General features: G+C 43.2%; 3 protein-coding genes across 5 annotated transcripts; 2 read left to right on the forward strand and 1 right to left on the reverse strand.

Moving 5' to 3' along the window:
• Positions 1–14: 14 nt before the first annotated feature.
• On the forward strand, positions 15–2,885 carry elac1 (elaC ribonuclease Z 1). Its single transcript, XM_012828585.2, has 3 exons — positions 15–522; positions 717–1,187; positions 2,079–2,885. Exons 1-3 carry the CDS (start codon positions 366–368, stop codon positions 2,552–2,554), a joined length of 1,104 nt encoding a protein of 367 aa, XP_012684039.1. The 5' UTR covers positions 15–365; the 3' UTR covers positions 2,555–2,885.
• A 314-nt stretch (positions 2,886–3,199) lies between these two features.
• smad4 (SMAD family member 4) lies at positions 3,200–10,553 on the forward strand. Of its 3 annotated transcripts, none has more exons than XM_012828583.3 (12): positions 3,200–3,422; positions 4,209–4,623; positions 4,794–4,968; positions 5,091–5,120; positions 5,328–5,546; positions 5,987–6,112; positions 6,624–6,731; positions 6,829–6,879; positions 6,969–7,152; positions 7,436–7,604; positions 8,272–8,410; positions 8,627–10,553. In XM_012828583.3, exons 2-12 carry the CDS (start codon positions 4,384–4,386, stop codon positions 8,836–8,838), a joined length of 1,653 nt encoding a protein of 550 aa, XP_012684037.1. In that variant the 5' UTR covers positions 3,200–3,422; positions 4,209–4,383; the 3' UTR covers positions 8,839–10,553. The 3 variants fall into 3 exon arrangements, with proteins under 3 accessions (XP_012684037.1, XP_012684038.1, XP_031426387.1); XM_012828584.3 differs by having other exon boundaries at positions 6,975–7,152; XM_031570527.2 differs by lacking the exon at positions 5,987–6,112 and having other exon boundaries at positions 3,201–3,422.
• A 575-nt stretch (positions 10,554–11,128) lies between these two features.
• On the reverse strand, positions 11,129–15,906 carry LOC105901182 (RNA-binding E3 ubiquitin-protein ligase MEX3C). Its single transcript, XM_012828582.3, has 2 exons — positions 15,114–15,906; positions 11,129–14,464 (listed from the first exon to the last, which is right to left on the reverse strand). Exons 1-2 carry the CDS (start codon positions 15,643–15,645, stop codon positions 13,290–13,292), a joined length of 1,707 nt encoding a protein of 568 aa, XP_012684036.1. The 5' UTR covers positions 15,646–15,906; the 3' UTR covers positions 11,129–13,289.
• Positions 15,907–22,545: the final 6,639 nt, after the last annotated feature.

The raw sequence follows: 22,545 nt of genomic DNA on the forward strand, positions 1-22,545 counted from the left end.
TGTTTGAGAAATGTTATGGACTTCAAATGTTCTGTCCGTTTACATGTATTTCCGTTCTGGATTATATAATATTTCATACAATAGTCATAATTTTCAAAACCTTTCAGTAAAAACTATTGCTGACGCAGGGAGTCTCCTATCCCTCACGCGTTTGCGTTTGTCCTCTTAAACTCGCACGTATACTATCATGTGACCAGAAACGGCCAATAAAGCCTTTCAATACAACACCTTTTGAGCACCATCCAATCAACGATCGCGTCACTTCCTTAACGGAACAACGTGGTGTGCTTGGTAGGAAGCAGATGTAAGCATGCAGTCGAACTTCCCGAATCAAAAGTAGAACTTCGTGTTTTTAACCTTTTATTATGTCTATGGACTTGACATTCCTCGGGACGGGATCAGCATATCCGTCCCCACATCGTGGTGCTTCAGCAGTGGTTCTCCGTACCGAGGGAGAATGTTGGCTATTCGACTGTGGGGAGGGTACACAGACGCAGCTGATGAAGAGTCAACTTAAGTCTGGTAAACAGAATAGCCGGTTGCATTAATTATTTTTGCCAGATCGCACATTATCACTGTTGCTTGCATTTAGTTGCTATGCAAATGAAAAATTGACATTGACAATGACCGTTTCTTGCAGAAACTGCGATGAGTTCCCTGCCATGTAGGTTTGTGAACGATTCCACAATTCTGTCTTTCTCTTTACTCCCCCACAGGTAAAATCACCAAAGTGTTCATTTCTCATTTACATGGAGATCACCTCTTTGGCTTACCGGGGTTGTTGTGCACTGTGAGCCTCAACTCTAGTCCCACTCAACCCCCGAACTGTGTGGACATATATGGCCCACTAGGCCTTAGGCATTTCTTACGTGTTGCCTTGGAGCTGTCAGGCTCTCAGCTCCTTTTCCCTTATGCCGTCCATGAACTTGAGCCCACTGTAGACCAGTGCCCCCCTGAAGGCCTGTTAAGTCCCACAGTGACACAGAGCAGTGAAAGTCTTCATCCTCAAGAGCGGCCAGGGCGAACTATCTGTTTGGATGGGGAGAGTGACTGCTACTTGCTTTTCGAAGAGAAACCTTTCACAGTGAAGGCTTTCAGGCTCTTTCACCGGATTCCATCCTTTGGGTTCTGTGTACAGGAGCATGATCGTCCTGGACGTCTGAACACCCAGTTATTAAAAGAACTAGGTATGTCTCTTTCCGTTTGCTTTGCCATTTCAACTTCAACTTCGTCATGTGTATTTAAAGTACAATTAATTACTTGTGCTCTGACTCTCTCTGCCTTAACATAAAGGGAACACCATCACAAAAAACAACAAAGGACATTACAGACCTACTGTAGACGATGTACACCATGCACTCTTATGTATACATTATGTTCACAATATACAGTACACAATGATCTTACATATTATACAACAATGTGTAGTGCATATGGTTGTGTCAGCTGCTCAGCAACCTGACTGCCTGTGGAAAGAAGATGCGTGGTGTGTGATTTGATGCAACAGTAAAGTTTTTTTTAGATGGGAGGAGCGAGAACAGAACATGAGAGGGCTGGCTGGTGTCCTTATTGATGTTTTGTAGTGAGTGGTTAGATGTTATGAAGTTGTGGTAGTTCTGTGCCAGTGATTTTTGCAGCTGTCTCTACAGTCCATTGTAGCAGTCTGCAGACCTGAGCAGTCAGGTTGCCAAACACACACTGTGATACAGCCTGTCAGTACACTCTGGTGCAGCGCTAAAAGTTCACAAGAGCTTTGGTACTCATGCCAAAACTCTTGAGAAGCATTTGTTCTGAGTTCTGTAAATGTGGAAGGACTATGGTGTTAAATAGGAGCAAGAGTGTTTGAATATGGAAAACTTGAATATAACTTTGCTGCAGATGAAACGTGGTAGGGTAAAACAAGACAGATCGAATTGTTGTAACATTGTAGGACAAAATTAATTGATTACATTTTATATCCCCAATTTACACATACCTTGATGTCTTTTAAGTGTTGACACTCATGCCTTTTCATCTAAACACATTATCAGCAACAGGTTCACAACTGTCCTGCTCTCTCTCTCTCTCTTTTACAATAGGACTGAAACCGGGACCACGGTATGGGCAGCTCAAAAATGGAGAGACTGTTACGTTGGAAAATGGACAGGTGGTGAAACCAAGTGAAGTCTTGGAGCCAGCCATTCCTGGCCGAAAAGTGTGCATACTTGGAGACTGCAGCTCAATGCACGGGGGAGGCGGACTGAAAGCATGTAGAGGAGCAGACATTCTTGTCCACGAGGCAACCCTGGCTGATGGCCACCAGGAACGGGCTGTGGAGCACGGGCACAGCACACCAAGCATGGCAGCAGCCGTGGCTCGTTCCTGTGAAGTGCGGCGCCTGGTGCTATCCCACTTCAGCCAGAGATACAAGCCTGTTAGGCTGCAAAAGGACAATGAAGAGGACAATATCCTTGAGCTCCAGATACAGGCTGAAGATGGTTTGAGAGGCACTGTCACAGAGGTTGTGTTGGCTGAGGACTTCCTCACTTTGCCCATACCGATCAAAAGACCTTAGAATTGACCTGAGAGTAGGTCACAAACCTATTTGCTACTAATGTTGCAAGCTTTTATCTTATAAAAAGTTATCTGATCATGAATTGCTGTGCCACAAAAGGTTAGTTTGACTGCAGATTTGAGTTCAAACTAAACAAGAGCACTCATCACTACATGTATCAGTAGTTGACGAGATGTCCATGTTGACTGAATAATTCTATAATAGAACTGATGCACCGCTGCTCTGACCAACCTTAAACCTGTGGGCACATGTTTGACACATTTGGGTACCCAATATATACATTTCTGCAATTGTATGTTATAGTCTCATAATAAAGATGAATTATTTTGTATTTCTGTCTATCATTGAAAAATAGTCGTTCTTATCAGTTTAATAAACACATAGAAATAAGCACATCCCGGTAGCCTATCCACATACCTGCGCGTTTTTTTGCTAGTCATTAAATCAAGAATTATTAAGAATTATGCGGCAGGATGTGCAGTCAATGGAAAGAAAATCCGTTTTACCATATTTAAATGGGAATAGGGGGGAGATATTCAGGCTATTCTATCGCCGAATGAAACACTGTGATGTTTCAACCGAATGATTAACTAAACATACTACTTAAGTGTTTCTGGCTGTCAGATAGGTTACTACTCATGCGCATATCGCCATGTTGATTGAACTTGCAGTCGCTGCGAGGAGCGTGGGCGTCTACATGAATCTCAGCTGATGTTTAGCGGGCTACCAGCCTTGCAATCAAGTTTTAGTTTTAATTTTGGAATTATTTCTTTCTGAGTGTAATGTGCTGATTAGTTTGGTGTATGAGAAGCAAATAAAACACTTAACAAACTTGCATACAGACAGAAATGCATTAATCGTCGGAACGGTAAGATTGTTGACTAGCTAATTTGGCTAACGTTAGCTATTTATTCTGGAAAGGGACGTCGTAGTTAGCAAGCTAACGTTAGCTGGGTGTCCAGGTTTTCTGTTATAGTTAGGCCATGTATTGAAGTATAGAGGTCCTTTAAAGGATGTATTAAAAGGCAACAGTTTACCTTGATATCGAACTGTGCGCACTGTCAAGTTTAACACATCTTTTTGACCTATGTATTTATTGTCGTTAGCAGTTCTTGTCAGACTGCAACCTAACCAGCTGATGTCAGTTGACCTGAGATAGCTAGCTAACGCTACTCAACGTATTGAGGAAATTATTGTTGTAGCAAATGAAACGTTAAGTATTATCCCCACAGACCCATACTGTAGTTACGATGGATATGGTATTATTTCATATGGTATATTTTCATATTGTACATTGTACGCGCTGCTCTTTGCAGTATAGACAACTGTCTTGCTAGCATGCTGAAGCAATCCATTATAGTTGGATGTCTATTATCTAGCATTGGTAGCAAGCAACTAGGCTACTTTGCGGGAGCTATGTTAGCAAAGTAGCTAGATGGCTAGCTATTTACAGTCACGAGAGGTGTTGCGTTCAATGTGTTCCGTTGGGAAACAATGATTTTCGGTTCACGCATTTTTAACTCTTCTTTCCAGCGACACGAATGAACATCTATGGCAACCCTTTAACAATGTTTCAGAGTTGTTCTTGCTAATTGCTTTATCACCTTCTTTCCTTTCACCTCATGATTTCCCCTCCATATTCTCACCTTCACAGCTGGGGGTCGGATGTTGAAGTCCAGTTCAGTCCAATACCTACACCTGCTCAGGAGGGATTCAAGTATTTTGGCGTGCTGTAATACTTTACTGGAAAGAGCAACAAGTGTGATGAATTGATACATTGGAAACTTTTTTTGCAATTCTGTTGTACAACCCAACTACAAACATCCAGGATGTCAATCACAAATACGCCGACCAGTAATGATGCCTGCCTCAGCATCGTGCATAGCTTGATGTGCCATCGGCAGGGTGGTGAAAGCGAGAGCTTCTCTAAACGAGCTATTGAAAGTCTGGTAAAGAAACTGAAGGAAAAGAAGGACGAACTAGACTCTTTAATCACTGCTATAACCACCAATGGAGCTCACCCTAGCAAGTGTGTGACGATTCAGCGCACTCTAGATGGTCGACTACAGGTTGGGATAAACTCTTAACAGCTCAAACAAGCTTTCCAAACAACAGATTTAACTATTTAACATATTTCATTGCGGGTTGTTGTATCCACATTGCAGCCTTTGCTTCTGGATCCATAGACCTCCGTCTCTTCTGTGTCTGTCCCTGATTTGAATGGTCTTATCACATGCAGGTTGCTGGACGCAAAGGTTTTCCCCACGTGATCTACGCACGGTTATGGAGATGGCCTGACTTACACAAGAACGAGCTGAAGCATGTGAAGTACTGCCAGTACGCCTTTGATCTCAAGTGTGACAGTGTCTGCGTGAATCCATATCACTATGAAAGAGTGGTCTCTCCAGGCATTGGTAAGAGGAACACTTTTAATTCTGTTTTTCATTGTGTCCTGTAGTTCAAACTGTGAAGAGCTGATTTCTCACATTAAAATACGTCTCTTAAAATCTCTCATTAAAAAATGTTTCATTTGCAGATCTGTCAGGATTGACACTAACCAGCTCGGGTAAGTGCATACATATTAATCATGAACTTTTATTAACAACCACTTTCAAACGACAGTCTAGCAGTGGATGCAGTTCTGTATTCTCTGAAACTTTATTCCAAGTGATTTTGGGTCTGTCACATTAAAGCGGGTGCTGGTAAACTAACACAGTAATGTTAGACAGGCTGCCGTTTGACTCCTGCTCCTGGCGTTCTTTCTCTCCCTCAGGACCCAGTTCTGGTTTAATGGTGAAAGACGAGTACGAGTACGATGGCCCGTCTTCTCTGCCCAGCATCGAGGGGGGGCACTCGTTACAAACCATTCAGCACCCCCCCTCCACCCGCGCAGGCCCCTCAGAACCCTTCAGCAGCCCTGCCCTCCTGCCTCCCTCGGATGCTGGCAACTCGGCCTCCACCTCCGCCTTCCCGGGTATCGCGGTCGGATCAAGTGAGACGCAACCAGTGTTCACATTCATAACGGCTTTCTCCTTTTTTCAATAGTTTCAGTTTCCTTCCTCCATTTCCTCATACCTCCCCATTCACCAATAAGACATCTGCTCCCATCAGTGTTATTGAGTAGACCTTAGTGATCATTTTACAGTGTCTGTACATGTGTTTATTAGATTATAGTGTGATGGTATCTGTCTTTAGGAATCCAGTTTGTAGTTTTTCCATTGTCTTTCTCAACTGATGGAGATTTTCAACTCATCCCTACTGCCCATCACGACTAGTGTATATTTTGGGACTGATTTTGAAAAGCTTTCTGGAAGCAGTCCATTCTGACTGGGTTGAAAGCGATCGACTGTTTGGTCTGGTCTGGTTGTGTGTTGGTGCGCGTGTGTTGTGTTCCTGTGCGCGCACCAATCCTCCTGCCGCTTCTCTTCCCAGCCCAGTCCAGTAGCCTGTTGCCAGGCTGCCGCGGGGAGGGGCTGCTGCAGACGGCCGCTGCCCGGACGGGACGGGGATCCCAGCAGAACGGGTTCTCCCCCTCCACGCCGGCCACTTTCCACCACAGTAAGCCCCCCTGACGACCCCCACCTGTCTCTCTCCGTACATGGGGAACCCCACCAGTTTCTCTGGAGGGGAGATGGAAAGCTTTTCAACATCATCCTAGAGCAGTGGTCTTCAGCACTTCTCTGTGCCCTGTGGTTTAGTGGCACCGCAGGGTCAGAAAGATGGTTGTGGATAATGATATCCCATAATGATCCCATTATAATAAGGATAATAAGAACCCTATGGGGGTTGAGGACCACTGCACTAGAGCATCCTGTAAAAACAAACAAACCTGCTCTTTCCCATTGGTTGGTGCTGACTAGTCTCTCATCCTCTCTTTCCTCATGGTCCCTGCATGGTCTCCTCCTTTTCATGCTCTTTTTTTTCTTTTCTTTTTCACATGTTTAGTGTGAAGAAAGTTTTAAGTTCATATCAGTGGGTTGAGGGGACTGTATGTCATTTTTTCCACTGTGGCTTTTGAATGGGAACCATTGCAAACGTATTTCCACCACCCATCCCCCCCACTGTATAGATGCTACCTCCACCTGGGCAAGAACCAGCAGCTTTACCCCCAACATGCCTCACCATCAGAACGGACACCTACAGCATCACCCTCCAATGCCCCATCCAGGACACTACTGTAAGCATCCACAGTACAAACAGGGTTCCATTGAAAATGGTTCATTAGCGAACATGATGCCACTTAATGGTGTCCCTTTGTTTTTATTTTTTTTCAGGGCCAGAACACAGTGAGCTTGCGTTCCAGCCTCCAATTTCAAACCACCCTGGTAGGACAACATTCTATATCTCCTGTTTGACATTCCTTATTTCACAAACAGATTTAAAACAGGTAAATGATCCTGTTTTTACTTCCAAGCACCAGATTACTGGTGCTCTATTGCCTATTTCGAGATGGATGTGCAGGTGGGGGAGACGTTCAAGGTGCCTTCCAGCTGCCCCATTGTGACGGTAGATGGTTATGTGGATCCCTCCGGGGGCGATCGCTTCTGCCTGGGCCAGCTGAGCAATGTGCACCGCACAGAGGCAATTGAAAGAGCCAGGTACCGTCCCATGTAGTTGATTGATGTCCTCAGAATTTTTTTATATAGGAAAGTAAAGTGGCCTCCTACTGAATGTGTGAGGGGCACATACATGAGAATTGACCTATATGCATCATGGGTTCTAAATGTTTCACATAAAGGATTTAAAGCTATAAATAGGTTGACCGGGTTAAATGAACTGGGTGTTGTATCATTTTATCTGTTTTAATCCCCAGTGTTAGATTGCCAGTCTCAGAATCATTCATATCAAACACCAGACGAGAGTTTTCCATGCTTCTTCCAGATTACACATTGGAAAAGGTGTCCAGCTGGAGTGCAAAGGGGAGGGGGACCTGTGGGTTCGTTGTCTGAGCGACCATGCAGTGTTTGTCCAGAGCTACTACCTGGACCGCGAGGCCGGCCGGGCTCCAGGTGACGCCGTGCACAAGATCTATCCCAGTGCCTACATAAAGGTACTGTGGGCTCTTTACCCGTTCACACAGTCCATACATACTCATTTCAATGATTTGATCCAAAGCAACAAAGCTAAAGTGTAGGAGACGTAAAAAATTCAGGTCCACAATCCTGATATAGTGCCATGATATTTTTTTTTTTTTTTTTTTTATATATATATATATATTTTTTTTTTTTTTTTTAAACCACCCATGAATTTTCTGTTAGCTGGGCCAACTGGTTCCTGTATTCTGTATAGCAGGTCTAGCTGTCTGAAACTAAACCCATGGAAGATTTTCCTCATCTCTGAATGTGTTCTGTCCCCACAGTGCGATGGCAGAGTTTTATTGTTAGCGCATGTTGCTTCCTGGCAATGAAATAAATGTTGATATTGCTAACTGTGACATTGTGTCTCTTAGCTCGTCAATCTGAAACTACCTTTTTAAAGACTGTGCCGTACATTTGTATTTATTTCCTATAACAGATGCTTTTATCCAGAGTACATTGCAGATACACGTGTGCATCAGTACTAGTAGTGTTCTCCCTGGGTCCGGTGCCTATGACCTTGGGGCCGTTAGCTCCTTGTTTAGTAGAGCTCAAGGAACACAACTACTAACTAACTGGGATTGCTGTAAGAGTTGTAGGTGTTCACGCTCTCTTAACTTGTGTGTGTGTGTGTGTTTCCAGGTGTTTGACCTGCGTCAGTGTCACAGGCAGATGCAGCAGCAGGCAGCCACAGCTCAGGCGGCAGCCGCGGCCCAGGCAGCAGCGGTGGCAGGAAACATCCCCGGGCCGGGATCAGTGGGAGGAATCGCCCCCGCAATTAGTGAGTCCCTCTCTTACAGTCAGGGTTCGCTTACAGGACAGGCTTAATGTTCAATGAACACTGGGAGATTTGAGTGAGGATTGTAGGCAATTAGGGGGAGTTGTCAAATGTTTTGTTATTTTGTAATATTCTGGTATGAGGATACAGTTATAGAATACAGAATTCAACAAAGACTTTCCTATTTTAAAAATACGCCCCCGTTTCACCCTCACACAGGTCTGTCTGCAGCAGCAGGCATTGGCGTGGACGACCTGCGGCGCCTGTGCATCCTGCGCATGAGCTTCGTGAAGGGTTGGGGTCCTGACTACCCCCGCCAGAGCATTAAGGAGACGCCTTGCTGGATCGAGATCCACCTGCACCGCGCCCTGCAGCTGCTGGACGAGGTGCTCCACACTATGCCGATTGCCGACCCCCAGCCCCTTGACTGACCCGCCTCAACAAAGAAACAAAGAAACAAACCAACACACAAACAAACTAGTGGAGAGCGACCCAAGACTCTCTCACCTTCCTCGTCTTCACTGTGATGCCTCCTGGCAAAGGTGGAACCCCAGGCGGATACCCAACCCCCCCCCCCCCCCCCTAACAGGAGACACGTTTTCTGTGTGAGATTTGGAGTTCTGTCAACAGGAATGCAAAGATCACTTTTTAATCTTCACAGGCAGTTTTTCTTCTTCTTCTGTGTTCTCATATCCTTTACCTCACAGCTTCTCCCTAAAGAGAGTCTATGAGACTACAAGAGAGAGAAAGAGGGGGGGGGGGGGGCCCTACTTTTTTTCTTTTTTTTTTCTCTACCCCTGTCCTTCTCAGTAGGTCAGGTTTCTTGGCTGTTACCCTGGGATTGGAGCTACATGCGTGGCAGAAGAACATTTGGTGAGAGAGGAATGTTGTCATGTCTGCTCATCCAAAATCATCTCCTCCACTGATAATGCAGGTGATTTGGTTGCACAGAAAGATGGGGCAAGTTATATTTATATAAATGTGTGTGGGTGCTTGACTTTTTCCATCTTTTCTTGTGCATATTTTACAAAGTAATTGTGATACCGTATTTTACCACTTTTTGATATATAATAATGTTCATTCCATATCCCTACAGAGAAAAGCGCTATGGAATTGAATGATAATCGTGTCAGTCGCATAGGCCTACAAGTTAAGCTCCAGTACCGTTTTGTCCCCATTTAGGTGGCATAGTACATCAAGATAAACTGAATTTGACATTTTGCACTAAGCTATATGTTTTTTTTTTTTTTTTTCAAGTAGCGAAACACACTCATTGTAGTTAATTTATGTCTTTCTTAATGCATGTGAAATTTTGCATGCAAGTGGCAAAAACAATTATTATTGGTTCTTGTCCTAGAATGTCCTTCTGACTACAGTGGCAAGCCATGAACAGAAAATGAACTATTTGGATTGCTCTCCAAACCATTGGTGTGAATCTTGACTTCGGTAAGAACTGCTTAATTGTTACTGGCTTCCTGTAGCCCCTGAGATCCTTGGAAGTATCAGCCTCCATTCACAGAGGCCGTTGTAATTCCCACCAGGTGAACAGCCATCTTCACTCTGTCTGCATACTAACGGTGTACGTCAGCATCTCTCCATTTTGTGTCGTTTTCTTTTTTGCTTCCTTGTCCTTACGGCTACTTATCTCTAGATTGCCCTCCAAAATAAATGTCTTTCATAAAGTGTTCTAGAGCCATACTACAAAGCTGTAATTTTACCATTTAGGCTTCTTTTTCTAAAAGGCCTTTAACAATGGTTACTACTTGGTGAATTCTTGCAGTTTTTATAATTTCTGACTAAAAAAAAAGAGCAGGTATAAAATGGATGAGAGTTATATGAAGTTGCTTGAAGAATGTTTGACAACAGGAATGCATAGTGGCAAGAGGCATACCAGTGTGATTTCTTGCGAGTTTTACTTACACTTCTGGATTTATCAATATTTAGCAGATTTAGTTGGATTGTATATTGTATAATATAATTAGCAATATTAAATCTGTTTAAATGAACCTGTATGAAACATAATTTATGTCAATTGATAGTATGGTATTTTTGCATTATGTGAATTGCTCAAGACAGAATTTTTCTTTTTTTTAAAGTCCTGCCATAGACACTGAACAGTTAGAGGGCAATAAACAATTATTTCTTACTGGTTGTATTGAGTCTTTGAATTGGACATGCCTAGGGTGTCAGCATTGCAGTCAGTGTTAAAATGGGCTGAGGCATCTCCACCCTTTACTGAACTTCAGTAAAATAGAGACCACAAAGCCTAACAGTGATATATATATTTTTTAAAAACAGTGGATTAATTCACGTCTAATCTCCATGGTACTAAAAATGTACCACAAATTAACCTATTTATATCTGTCAACATATTAATCTGATCTTTTGTGGAATCAAAAGAAAAGTAGGGATGACTTCATGAGTAGTCTGATACACAGTGGAGCTGGTTCTATTCTCTTGCTGGGCGGCAGCTGTTGCGTCACGTTTGACCCATTTCCCAGTGGGAGAGGTGAGGTAAGAGCAGCAGGAACCTCAGACAAGAAAACTGCAGCAGCCTGACCACAGGGCTGCCTCCTGATTGGCTCGACAGAAAACATCCGCAGGCAATTAACCAGGCATGTCTGCCTCCACTCCCACTGTGTGACAGGATGTCAGGCATAGGCAACAGCACCAGGACCACCAAAAAAAAAACATCACCCAAAAGAACACAATGAAAACAGGTTTTTTTTTTTTTTAGAATGAAACTGCCTTTATTAAGTAACTTTTAATATCAGAAAATAAAACTCTTAATTCTCTTTACAGCAAATATATAGTATCAGTGCTTTGGCCACATGACACATGAAGGCCATTAATCATAAAATATAATTTGCATTTAACCTTATTCTGTAGAACATATATGCCCTAATGTGTCCCTACATACACATAATGAAGGTAGTAAAATTAGCAAATACTTAACTGTTGGTGCAGTGAGCCAATATGTACACACTGTACCAATAAACAATATCTGCACATATATATAATTTCATTTATAGTTTGGTGACGTACAGACATATATGCATCTTACATGTTAGATCCTTGGCCTTTTAGTTGCAGTGTACAATGTGGTATGTTATGAAATCATGCTTATGTGCACATTCCTCCTTGCCCAAAAGACTAGTTAATCTTATTTTCAATACTGTTAAACTGCACTACAAGCGGAGAGCACTGACAATCAGCAGTGCACTGCAACTCACCGAGAGATTTGCTCAAGTCATACTATAGAAAAAAATATATAACCTTATCTTTAAAATTGTAATATATATATATATTTATAGGCATATGAAATGTAACTTCTAGAAGAAATAAAAATAAAGTTCTGTACAATTTTAACCAATCTACATTTAAAAAAACAATGCAAAAAATGTCAAGAGTAATCTTGAGAGGTTATGGACCAATGTGTTCTCCATCCGTTTGACCAGGACTCGTCAGGTTCATGGCCTTTGGCTGTGGCTCTAAAACACTGGGTTTTCAGTAGTGGTCGGAGGAAGAATTGTGTGGGCTGTTGTGCCATGTGGGCCGTTGTGCGAGGTTGTCTGCGCACAAATTGTACCTTTCTAAATTGATGAACACATCACAGAGAAAAGCCACCCACCCCTCAAACAGATCGTCGACCCCCCCCCCCACACACACAAATCGATGCATGGGAACAGGTGTGGCCTTCGCGTTCACATTGGAGGAACTTCCCACGCCATGTACTTAGGATGTACTAGGTACGCAGATAGAAAAATCTATCGGACCTGCTGACTGTCTCAGACCACAGAGTGAATGATCTGGCTGGTTCCTTTAAGGCAATAAAGTTGTCAGTTATTTGAAATCAGGCGATGTAATGAGAGCCACTTTAAGACAGTCGCTCTTGAAACACTGAGTTCCCTGCCTAGAGTTGACTTTAACTGAACCCTCTCCACGAGAAAACTACAGGTTTAGCTGGAATGTCAGTGCAAAAACCACACCCATTTCCACTACATCGAAGACTTTTCCACAATCCTGTGCATCTACTGTTTTAGCAATGATGAAAAGAACGAAAAGCTCATGGTTGGCGTCTAGTGTTTTAGAACTAGCCAAGACAATGGGGCAAAGGCCACAGACTTGCTTCGTTTTTTTGTTGTTTTTTTTAAGTTAGAGTTCAATGGTAACACTACGCACACAAAACTAAAGGTTGGATTGTAATCAAGTGGAATTGGATTAGGCACGAGTAAATCTAAACGGAACTAGAAAAATAAAAATCTAAGCACGTTCTTTGAAGAAATGGATAGCGCAGCAATGCGCGACACTTCTCAATTCCCAAGGAAGAACCTACTCCACCCCAATTTCAGCAATGCGAAGATGGAAAAAGTAAAAAATATTCAAAATTAAGAAAGAAAATTTAAAAGAAATACAGGAAATCAACATAGCAGCTAAACACATGGGGTGTTTTAAATTGACAGGAAAAAAGTTAGACATTAGCCTTGATTTAAACTTTGTTTTAACCGTATGTTTTAACATTTCTGGAAAATAAAAATACAAATGATAAAAAAATAACAGGATTAATGTAATGTAAAAATAAAACTCCATATTCTTTGATATTTCCTTATTTTCACCCTTACGCCCTCTCCCTCTAACTACCAGCTACATCCCAAGGTCCCATCCCAAACATTACACCTAAGTAGTACACATGCTTCCCCCAGGACCTCTCGTCTGACACCTCAGATCAGCTCACATTCTACCTAGCTTTACAGCCTGGGTCATGCGTCTGGTACACAAGTGCAGACGGGCTATGCACTGTGTAGAATACTGTGAGTGCATTCTATGCAGGAAAGACCACAATGCCCAGGCCAGGGGGAGCATGGGACAGCGACGATGGGCGTCACTCCCTTGGAAGCGAGTAGAGGCCGCCTCCTCGAGAGGTTGGGCCACAAAACTGATGGTCGGGAGGAGAGTTGGAGGTGGTGCTGTCACTGGAGGACGAGAAGGCAGGGCCGTAGTTGGTGAGCTTGTGCGCATCTGAGCTGAGGTAGCCGCTCTGCACAAACTGGGCCATGGGGTGCTCGAGGGCTTCCTGAAAGGTGGGCGAGAGGCGTGGGGTCCCTGGCTGGCTGTCGCGGAACGAGGGGGTGCGAGTGTCGAAGACATGGATGGCCTGCTCGTAGGGGTTCCACACAATCGGCACGGCATTGACCGAGGGCGCCGTCGCAATGGGAAGACTGTCGAAGCCTGGTGGATCCAGCCCAGCCAGGTCCTCTGACCCCGCGGGAAGTAAGGACTCCCCGAACCAGAAGCTACCACCACCGCTACCACCACCACCTCCGCTGCTGCTACTGCTGCTGTTACTGTTGAATGGACTTGTGGGACTGAAGTCAGCCATGCGGTTTCCTCCACCACTGTAGAACGAGTCAGAGGAACCACTACCAAGAGAGCTCGAGCTGTCATTGCGATAGTTGGCGGTGATCCGGGCCGAGCCGGTGCCTGTTCCCCGATGGACTCCGCTGGGCGGAACCGTGTTTGAATGGAGCCAGGCCCCACAGCCGCTTGTTTCGAAGCTGACGTCAGTACCGTTGCAATGGAAGTCGTTGTCTTCTGTGCTCATGTCAACGCAGCTGCCTGTGCGCATGGCGATGTGTGCTTCAATCTCTTCGCGAGCTCGGTCAACATTCTCGGGCATTCCTGTGACCTCAAATACAGGCTCCTTGTCGCGACTGGGTGTGACAATGTAGGTGTGAGTCTGCTGTTGAATTCGCTTAATGGTGGCACCTTTAGGCCCCACTACCAGACCCACTACACGGTATGGCACACGAACCTGGATGGTGGTTTGACCAGGCAAGGAGGGGGCACTAGTCAGCCCAGGTCCGGTGGTTGCTAACGGTCCTGCTTTGTTCCGGGAGGCTCGGATGTGGGAAAAATGTTCAGCAGCTGAAAGAATCTCTCTTTTAGCCATGGCCACATCTTCTTTCCGGCCAGTGACTACAAATACTGGCTCCTCCCCTCTCACTGGTGTTTTGATGTAGGTGTTGGTCTTTGCCCTCAATGCCTTGATTTTGCAACCTACAAGACGGTAACCAGATTAGCAACTGACATTTCACTCTCATCAGCAAACCAGTCTTAAATTTCCACACAGATAACATGCCAACTTGGTAATGTGTCTGTAGCAGCAGCTATTTCCCCATTGAAGAAACAAGCTAGCTGCTACAGACAGTTCAACCTCAAAGAACGAAAGCATACGGTGGTCTTCGTGTTTATCTGTATTACCAATGTTACGCATCCGCAACTACAACATTGAGTAGGATTGTAAAGAAGGCATAACAACTATGGTTGAGAGAAACACGCTGGTTTATTAGCCACCTCATGTCTGTACCAAATTACCAGGTAACCTGTGTATGGCGAGGCCATGTTCAAACATGTATCGAGCTACAAAAAAGCTAGCTCGCTAGCTATATCTGAACATGTTAGCCAAGTTAACGTTATCCACCTCCTTTCGCTAAACAACACGTATGTTAATTTCAACTGAGGTTCACATATTGCCATGTCTATTTGGTAGGTTCAAAATTGAACCTGCTAAATTAATCCACGGACCAGTTGCATGGGTTGCGTGGGCAATTTATGTGGTATACGGCTAACATTAGCTTCTGGCTAAATGTCTCACAAACTAGCAAGCTAACTTATTAGCTAATTTTCCAAGGCGTTGCAAACTCACCCTGTCGGCCGACTATCTCGGCTACGTGCTCAGAGCTAGGCACCTCGACACATTCCTTGGTATTGACGCTCTTTCTTCTCATATTAATCAGAGGTGGTTCATATCCAGGTTCCCCATATGGTATCATCATCCCAGGAACCTGCTGGGCAGATGAATCGTCAAGCCCATCACTGTAGAGGACGACTGACTCTTGGGCCTCATGTCCTGGGAGCATGACAGAGCCTAGCCCTGAGACATGGGCCTGTGCGAGCAGTGAATGGTTCACAGATTCATTCTCATTTAGTGCCTCTTCCTCAGACTTATCGTCGTCGCCCTCCTCCGTTCCCGCTGTGTTGAGCGGTAAAGGCTGAAGGTCCAAAACAGCACCTAGCAGGCTGAAAGGCGAGGCCCGACATTGATGAGGAAGAGTTGGCTGTTCAGCTTGGCTTTGCGCGCCGTGGTCATCGATGCCCATGCCGGCAAATGTTTGGACTAGTGGCGGGAGCTCAGGCTCTGTTTCCTCGTTCTCCAACAAAGATGTGCTACTGGGCATGGTCAATGCTTGACGTTTTTATCAAAACAATTACGATGTAACTCGTGCGAAACAAAGTTAACCATATAGTTACGGAATTAAAATATCGCTGGCTTAATATGTTACATCCGTTTTTGGCTGTAACTGCCAATGTTTTTGGACCTTTTTTCTATAAAGTGGCTACAGTTCTCCAGCCTTCCCTTGGCTTCTTTGTCTCATCTTCACTGCAAGTAACCACGCCCTTGATCAGATGAACTCATTTGCTATTGGTAGTTCGAGCATTACAGCACTCAGGTTGATGTCGTGTACACCATAATCATTGGCTAAGATATATATATAAGATCCAACCTTTCCATGTGATTGGAGGGTTCCTGGGAAGGGAAACGCATTGTGTTAAATGTATGGCTCTAAATATATAAACAAACAAGCGAAACATCTGTAACGTATTTTTCTACATTCAGACACCACAGCCCAACATATATTTGAAAAAAATAAAGTCATCATCGGTGTCTCACTACGCTGGCAGCTTGTCCACTTGTGATTTGCAGACCCATTGACCTATGCAACAGTAATGTAATGTAAAGGAACCATAGTAAGACACCCCTCCCATACCCTTAGAGAGGTAAGTCTCCGAAAAATCTTGAATTGATAAAATAAGACCCAATTCATTATTATTTAATAAATAATGTATTAATCATTTATAATGATTATTTAAAATGATCTTTCCTCAATGTATTACCCATACCACCCCCCCCCCCTCCCCTTCCATTCCTCCCTTCCAAAATTCCAAGCCCGTCAAGGATTCAGTCTGCCCACTTTTTTCAGCCAGAAGGTTATCTGTTAATCTCAAGGCTACCACCCCAATCAGGTTATGTAGGAACTGAATATCATATTTACAAAAAAAAAATGTCAATTGGTTGTTCTCCTGAGAAAATAGCAAGACAAAATCAAATCAAAATCAAAATCAATTTATCAGTAGATTATATATTTTTTACCAGATTCTAAATCACTGGCTGAACTGCAGAGACTGACAAAGCCATCACTATTTTCTGATGACACAATCTCTTTTTTTTTATTTGGACGTAAAGCCGATTGTTTTTTAGTCGCTGGGTGTTACTTCATACCTTATGCTTTATTTTTTTCAAGTAGAGCTATTGCAGTGTGTTCTGTGCATACAATTTGTATTAAAGTGGCATTATGTAGGAATTGCTAATCGCTATCGAGATGCTAGCGGCTTAACCTAGCGAAACCTCTTGAAATTGGCTTACTTTGACACTATGACAAACTAGTGAGTCAACAACTTTCCTAACACAGTCAAACATCAAGCAAGTGCAACACAAGACAAAGCAAGACGGTAAATAAGATACTTACTAGTTCAGCAGACAGTAACCGGGCGGCTTCAGGCAAAACTACATAACGCAGTAATATGCTTACGGACCCTGGTATGGCACGGAGGCGATTCTCCATATTAAACGTCATTGTAGCGCCCCAATTTTTTTTAAGCTGTTATTTTAAGGTAAAACTGCTAATCCTAACCCTAACCCTGAAGTACAATTCCTACATAATGCCACTTTAATGATTTCATTGCAACAAGCATTTTAAGACTATAACTATTTTTTCCAGTCATTTGTGTTCTATGTTGTAGGTGAATAGGATGTGGAAAGAACATTTAAAATTTTATAAAAAAGAAGGTAATTTAGTTTTGTACGGGAAAGCCATCTGGAGTTACCAATCACAGGCCTGATGGAGGGATTCAAATGCACCAAGGCAAGGCTTGACATGACCCTCGCAGAATCACAGGACGCAGTCATTCGAACAGCCGCCCCCCACGTTGTAACAGGAAAGAAATGGACTCCATCAGAAGCTGTTCAGAGTGCCAAGTCTGCTCTTCTCTTCAAGGATGTAATTGGCCAGGTCCAGCAAGGAAGAGCTGGCCTTGGGCTCATCCCAAGTGCTCCTCAATGACACAAGGCAACATCAGTGCAAAGGAGACATCTTGTAGTGGAGGAGAAAAGAAGATAGGAGGAAGCAGAGCCGCACGCCAAGGCTGTGTCAATGGCCAAATAAGGCCAATGGACTAACTGGGAGAGCTTGGAAAAGAGGAAACTCAGCTGGAGAGACATCTGGGAGATGGAGGGACCTCGGCTGAGTTTCATATTAAGAGCCACATACGACCTTCTTTCTACCCCCTAGAACCTAAAGCAGTGGTATGGAGAACTCTAGTTGTTCACTATGTCAGGCACCTGCATCATTAAAGCACATCTAATCAGGATGCACAACAAGGCTCTCCCAAGGACAGCTGGCTTCAGTCTTGGAACAGAGGCGAACCATCACTAATGCTCTCCCACAGACATCAACAAGAAACACCCTACAAGAAACACTCAACAAGGCCAACCCCCCCTAAGCACCACACAACACCAAGAGACACAAGTATCCTACAGGTTGCACGGAATTGGAAGTTGGAAGTGGATCTGGACAAAAAACTAGGCTGGCAGTTGTTGTGGAATTGACGGTTCCATGGGAGGGTGGTGTGGAGGAGGCCTACGAAACCAAATACGCCGAGCTAACATCGCAGGCGGCCCAGAATGGTTGGAAGCTAAAGTTGTTCCCTGTTGAAGTGGGATGCTGGGGGTTTATTGCAACTTCCATGATCTACCTGCTTTAGAGAATTGGAGTCAGAGGGTGCTCCCTCCAACAAACCATCAAGTCCTTGTCCACAGCAGCGGAAAAAAGCAGCAATTGGCTGTGGATAAGAAGAAAGGACAACACCTGGGCTGCAAGATGAAACAGGAGGGTATGGAGCTGAGGGGGGTGTACCTGGGACGCCAGGTGTCACCGTTGAGCCCTCTGGAGATGTCGTGGGCTCATCAACGAAACATCAGAGAAGGAGGGTGCCCACCTGATGACCCCAATGACGTACGTACCCTCCTGAGTACCAATCCCATTCCCCGGCCAATATCAAGAGTTCTGACTCAAATTAGGGATTGAAACACCAAGTTCTATTTGCTCTACATTGCAACAAGCATTTTAAGACTATGACTATGACTCCAGTCATTTGTTCTATGATGCCAAAAAACAGGTGAATGGGATGTGGAGAGAACATTTTGATTTTTATAAAAGAGAAGGCAAATTAGTTTTGTCTGGTAATGGATTGACACATTATAACACAAGATTAAACCTGTGGATAATTTAAAAAGAAATGACTATAAATTGTGTAAAAACCTAAAAATTGATAACGATAAAATGCATTAAAAAATTTAAAGGGCTTTAGCTTTGACTTACTTTTGTGGTTGTGGAGTTGGTGTGTGTGCAGCGACCTGTTACTGTGGGAAAACAATAGCAAAACCCCTTGCAGCTGGGAAGGTTAACATCGAAAGGTGTTTTCAACTGGCGGCCCGTGGGCCAGATGCGGCCAGTTTAAAAAATGTTCTGTGGCCAGCCAGCAGCCAAATCTTGTTGCCATGTGGACGCTATGATAAATAAAATCTGCAGCGGCGATTGGCTGCTACGATTACTAGCGCGTATCGCTTCAGAATCTTTCATTATCAGTGAAGAATCGTTGGGGTCAAACTGGACTACACTCTGGTATTTGCACGTTTTAGAGCGTGAAAATGTCCCTGTCAAAGACGAAAAAATGTCTAATCGCTGACGAAAATCGACAATTTAAACATGAATAGAATGAGTATTTGTTTACGTTACCATCCGTAACAAGTGTTAAACCGATGTGTCTGCAATAAATGCATCACGTTACTTCAGGATCTGGGCCATATCTGGGCCGCATCTGGGCCATATCTGAGCCACATCTGGGCCATATCTGAGCCACATCTGGGCTATATCTGAGCCACATCTGGGCTATATCTGATCCGCATCTGAGCCACATCTGGGCTATATCAGAGCCACATCTGAGCCAAATCTGGGACATATCTGAGGCACATCTGGGCCATAAAGCTTAATTTATACTTATTGGAAAGTGTCGCTCAGCATATGGTCGCCGACAAAAAAGAGAGTGTCGCTCATGTTGCTGCATTTATGCTTCAGTGAACAGTTTCCTTCGCTCAACGGTCATGTGACACTCGACGTACTGACGTACTGACGTAGGCGGACGCATAGCTTTATTTCCGATACTCTCTGCAATTTCCCCCCATGAATTTTCTATGATTTGGGCATCTTTATAATATGGCAGGGAGGCATTGTACAGGTGGGGATATTTGTTTACTAGCTCCGCTAGCCTTTCCTCTATCCCCTCCTTTAAAAAATACAGCGTTGAGCACCGAAAACCCAAATAAAGGAAGTCAACGGCGCGTGCTGTCTATCTAGCCAATCACACTTGCACAACACTATGTGACGTAGTCAGCGACAGTAGAATTTTCTCTTGGTAGCAGACACTTCCAGGCGACGGTTAAAAATGTCGACCAACATGTCACTTCTGTCGGTGACAGTTTCAAAAGTGTCGAGAGACTAAGCATAAATTCCCTGTCCCAGGGGGAATTGTGGCGCAAGCAGTAGCCCCGACCATATACGGGCTTGAACACCCACGGGGACACGGGTTTGAATCCGACCCGCTGTCATTTCCCGATCCACCTGTTTGCTGAAGCATGAATGCAGCAACATGAGCGACACTCTCTTTTTTGTCAGCGACCATATGCTGAGCGTCACTTTCCAATAAGTATAAATCAAGCTTAACTGTTCCTAGTTTCTTTTACCAAAGAAAAAAAAAAGACAAAACAAAAGTTATATCTGAATAGAATTACTGTGTAGTGCCCATCTACTGATTCTGTTTGGCTGGCATATTTGATAAATAACCAATGAATGGGGGCCTCTTAAGCACCTTATGTCTGATTAAGATGTTGTCTTTTTAAAAGGCAGTGTACAGTATTTTCCCCACTGACACAATGATATGTATTACAATGACAATTACAATGAAATGAAATTATACGTATGGTTATATGTTTAGCCTGGGTTGTTATTTTACTACCCAGATCTGATTACATGAATGACAAAAGTCTGTTTTAGCCTGGCAGAGTTCTATAGCTAATCGTTGAGAGAATATTTGTATTGTTTCATACAAATGGTTTCATTGTTGTATTGTTTCACTTATGTCTTTTACAAATATGTGCATGTGGCCTACTTTTGTTCTTCGGGATAGCCTACTGTTTCACTGGTTTCTTTTACAAATGACAAAAGGTCCATATGAATAGTAGTTACAGTATATTGCCCATCTAAAGAAAGTTTTGATTGTTTATCTGACAAATAACCAATAAATGGGGGCAACATAAGCTCCTAATGTCTGATGAGATGTTTGAAAAACTTTTTGTCTGGATCTATGTTATCTATTTGATTTGATTTAAATAATGTGCATCATAATAAACTCCTTTCTCAAAGAAAACAATATCCTGGAGAAATTTCAATCAGGCTTTAGAACATGCCACAGCACTGAAACTGCTCTAAAGTAATCAGCAACCTCAGACAAAATTTGGATGCAAATAAGGTCTCAATCCTGGTCCTCTTAGACCTAAGTGCAGCATTTGATACTATTGATCATGACATCCTAATTCATCGTCTTGAAAAGTTAGTTGGGCTTTCTGACTCTGTATTAAACTGGTTCAGAACATACATCAAAGGGAGAAAGTTTTATGTCAGGCTTGGAGATCATGTGTCTAAGAAACATGACATCTGCTTTGGGGTTGCACAAGGGAGCTGCCTTGGTCCATTATTATTCTCACTGTACATGCTGCCACTTGGGGACATCATTAGAGAACACAATGTATGTTTCCATAGTTATGCTGATGACACGCAACTATACATCTCTGCTGAGCCAAATGATGCTGCAGCAATAAACTCCATTACTACCTGTCTTTTGGCGATAAATAAGTGGATGAGCAATAATTTCTTAAAGTTAAACGAGGACAAAACTGAGATCCTACTAGTCGGCCCTAAATCAAAAAGAGAAATGCTGTTTAATAATTTGGGGAAATTAACGCCCTTGATTAAATCGGAGGTTACAAGTCTTGGTGTTATTTTAGATTCAGATTTAAGCTTCAAGTCTCACATTAACAAGGTGACGAAAACATCATTTTTCCACCTTAAAAACATAGCTAAAGTCCTGCCATTTATAAATCAAAAAGATGCTGAAAAACTGATTCATGCCTTTATTTCAAGCCGTCTTGATTATAGTAATGCAATCCTTACTGGCCTCCCAAAAAAAACAACTGAGAGACTTCAGCTCATTCAAAACTCTGCAGCTCGGCTATTAACCAGAACCAAGAGGAGAGAGCACATTAGTCCAGTTTTAGCTGCTCTGCACTAGCTTCCAGTAACTTTTAGAATTGACTTTAAGGTCCTTCTCCTAATATACAAAGCCCTTAATGGGCTAGGACCAAGTTACATTGCAAACTCCCTAGTCAAATACTTGCCCTCAAGAACACTGCGATCATCGAATGCTGGTTTATTGGAGGTTCCCAGCAAAAGCCGTAAGAAAATCGGGGACGCAGCATTTGTCAATTACGCCCCAGTGCTATGGAACATACTGCCTATAGACATCAGGGAAGCCAGCTCGCTTAACATCTTTAAAAGAAAACTAAAAACGTACCTCTTCACATTAGCCTTTAACTAGCTACCACTTCGCACTATATATATATATAAATACTTTTAATTTAATTTAAATCTCTACTGGTGATATTAAGGGGTTGGATTAAATATATCTCTATAATTATAATTATAATTTAATTTTTTTTGCAATATATCTGAGTTATGTTTCCTTGATGTCTATTTTTATGTGCATGTCATTTCTTTGTGCATATTATGTATTTGCTGTAAAGCACTTTGAGCTGCATTCTTTTGCATGAAAGGTGCTATATAAATAAAGTTTTATTATTATTATTATTATCATTATCATATCCAGTGTTTGCTGGAATCTTTTAC

Source organism: Clupea harengus, chromosome 7 (genome assembly GCF_900700415.2).
Source record: "Clupea harengus chromosome 7, Ch_v2.0.2, whole genome shotgun sequence".
Classification (NCBI taxonomy): Eukaryota; Metazoa; Chordata; class Actinopteri; order Clupeiformes; family Clupeidae; genus Clupea; species Clupea harengus.

What these genes read in the sequence shown, in the direction of transcription:
- elac1 (XM_012828585.2), top strand. Translation starts at nt 366, where the DNA reads ATGTCTATGGACTTGACATTCCTCGGGACGGGATCAGCATATCCGTCC. An exon ending in GAAGAGTCAACTTAAGTCTG is followed by an intron (nt 523 to 716) that starts GTAAACAGAATA and finishes ACTCCCCCACAG; the next exon opens with GTAAAATCACCAAAGTGTTC. An exon ending in CCAGTTATTAAAAGAACTAG is followed by an intron (nt 1,188 to 2,078) that starts GTATGTCTCTTT and finishes CTTTTACAATAG; the next exon opens with GACTGAAACCGGGACCACGG.
- smad4 (XM_012828583.3), top strand. Translation starts at nt 4,384, where the DNA reads ATGTCAATCACAAATACGCCGACCAGTAATGATGCCTGCCTCAGCATC. An exon ending in GGGTATCGCGGTCGGATCAA is followed by an intron (nt 5,547 to 5,986) that starts GTGAGACGCAAC and finishes TTCTCTTCCCAG; the next exon opens with CCCAGTCCAGTAGCCTGTTG. An exon ending in TCCAATTTCAAACCACCCTG is followed by an intron (nt 6,880 to 6,968) that starts GTAGGACAACAT and finishes TTTACTTCCAAG; the next exon opens with CACCAGATTACTGGTGCTCT.
- LOC105901182 (XM_012828582.3), bottom strand. Translation starts at nt 15,645, where the DNA reads ATGCCCAGTAGCACATCTTTGTTGGAGAACGAGGAAACAGAGCCTGAG. An exon ending in CGAGATAGTCGGCCGACAGG is followed by an intron (nt 14,465 to 15,113) that starts GTGAGTTTGCAA and finishes ACCGTCTTGTAG; the next exon opens with GTTGCAAAATCAAGGCATTG.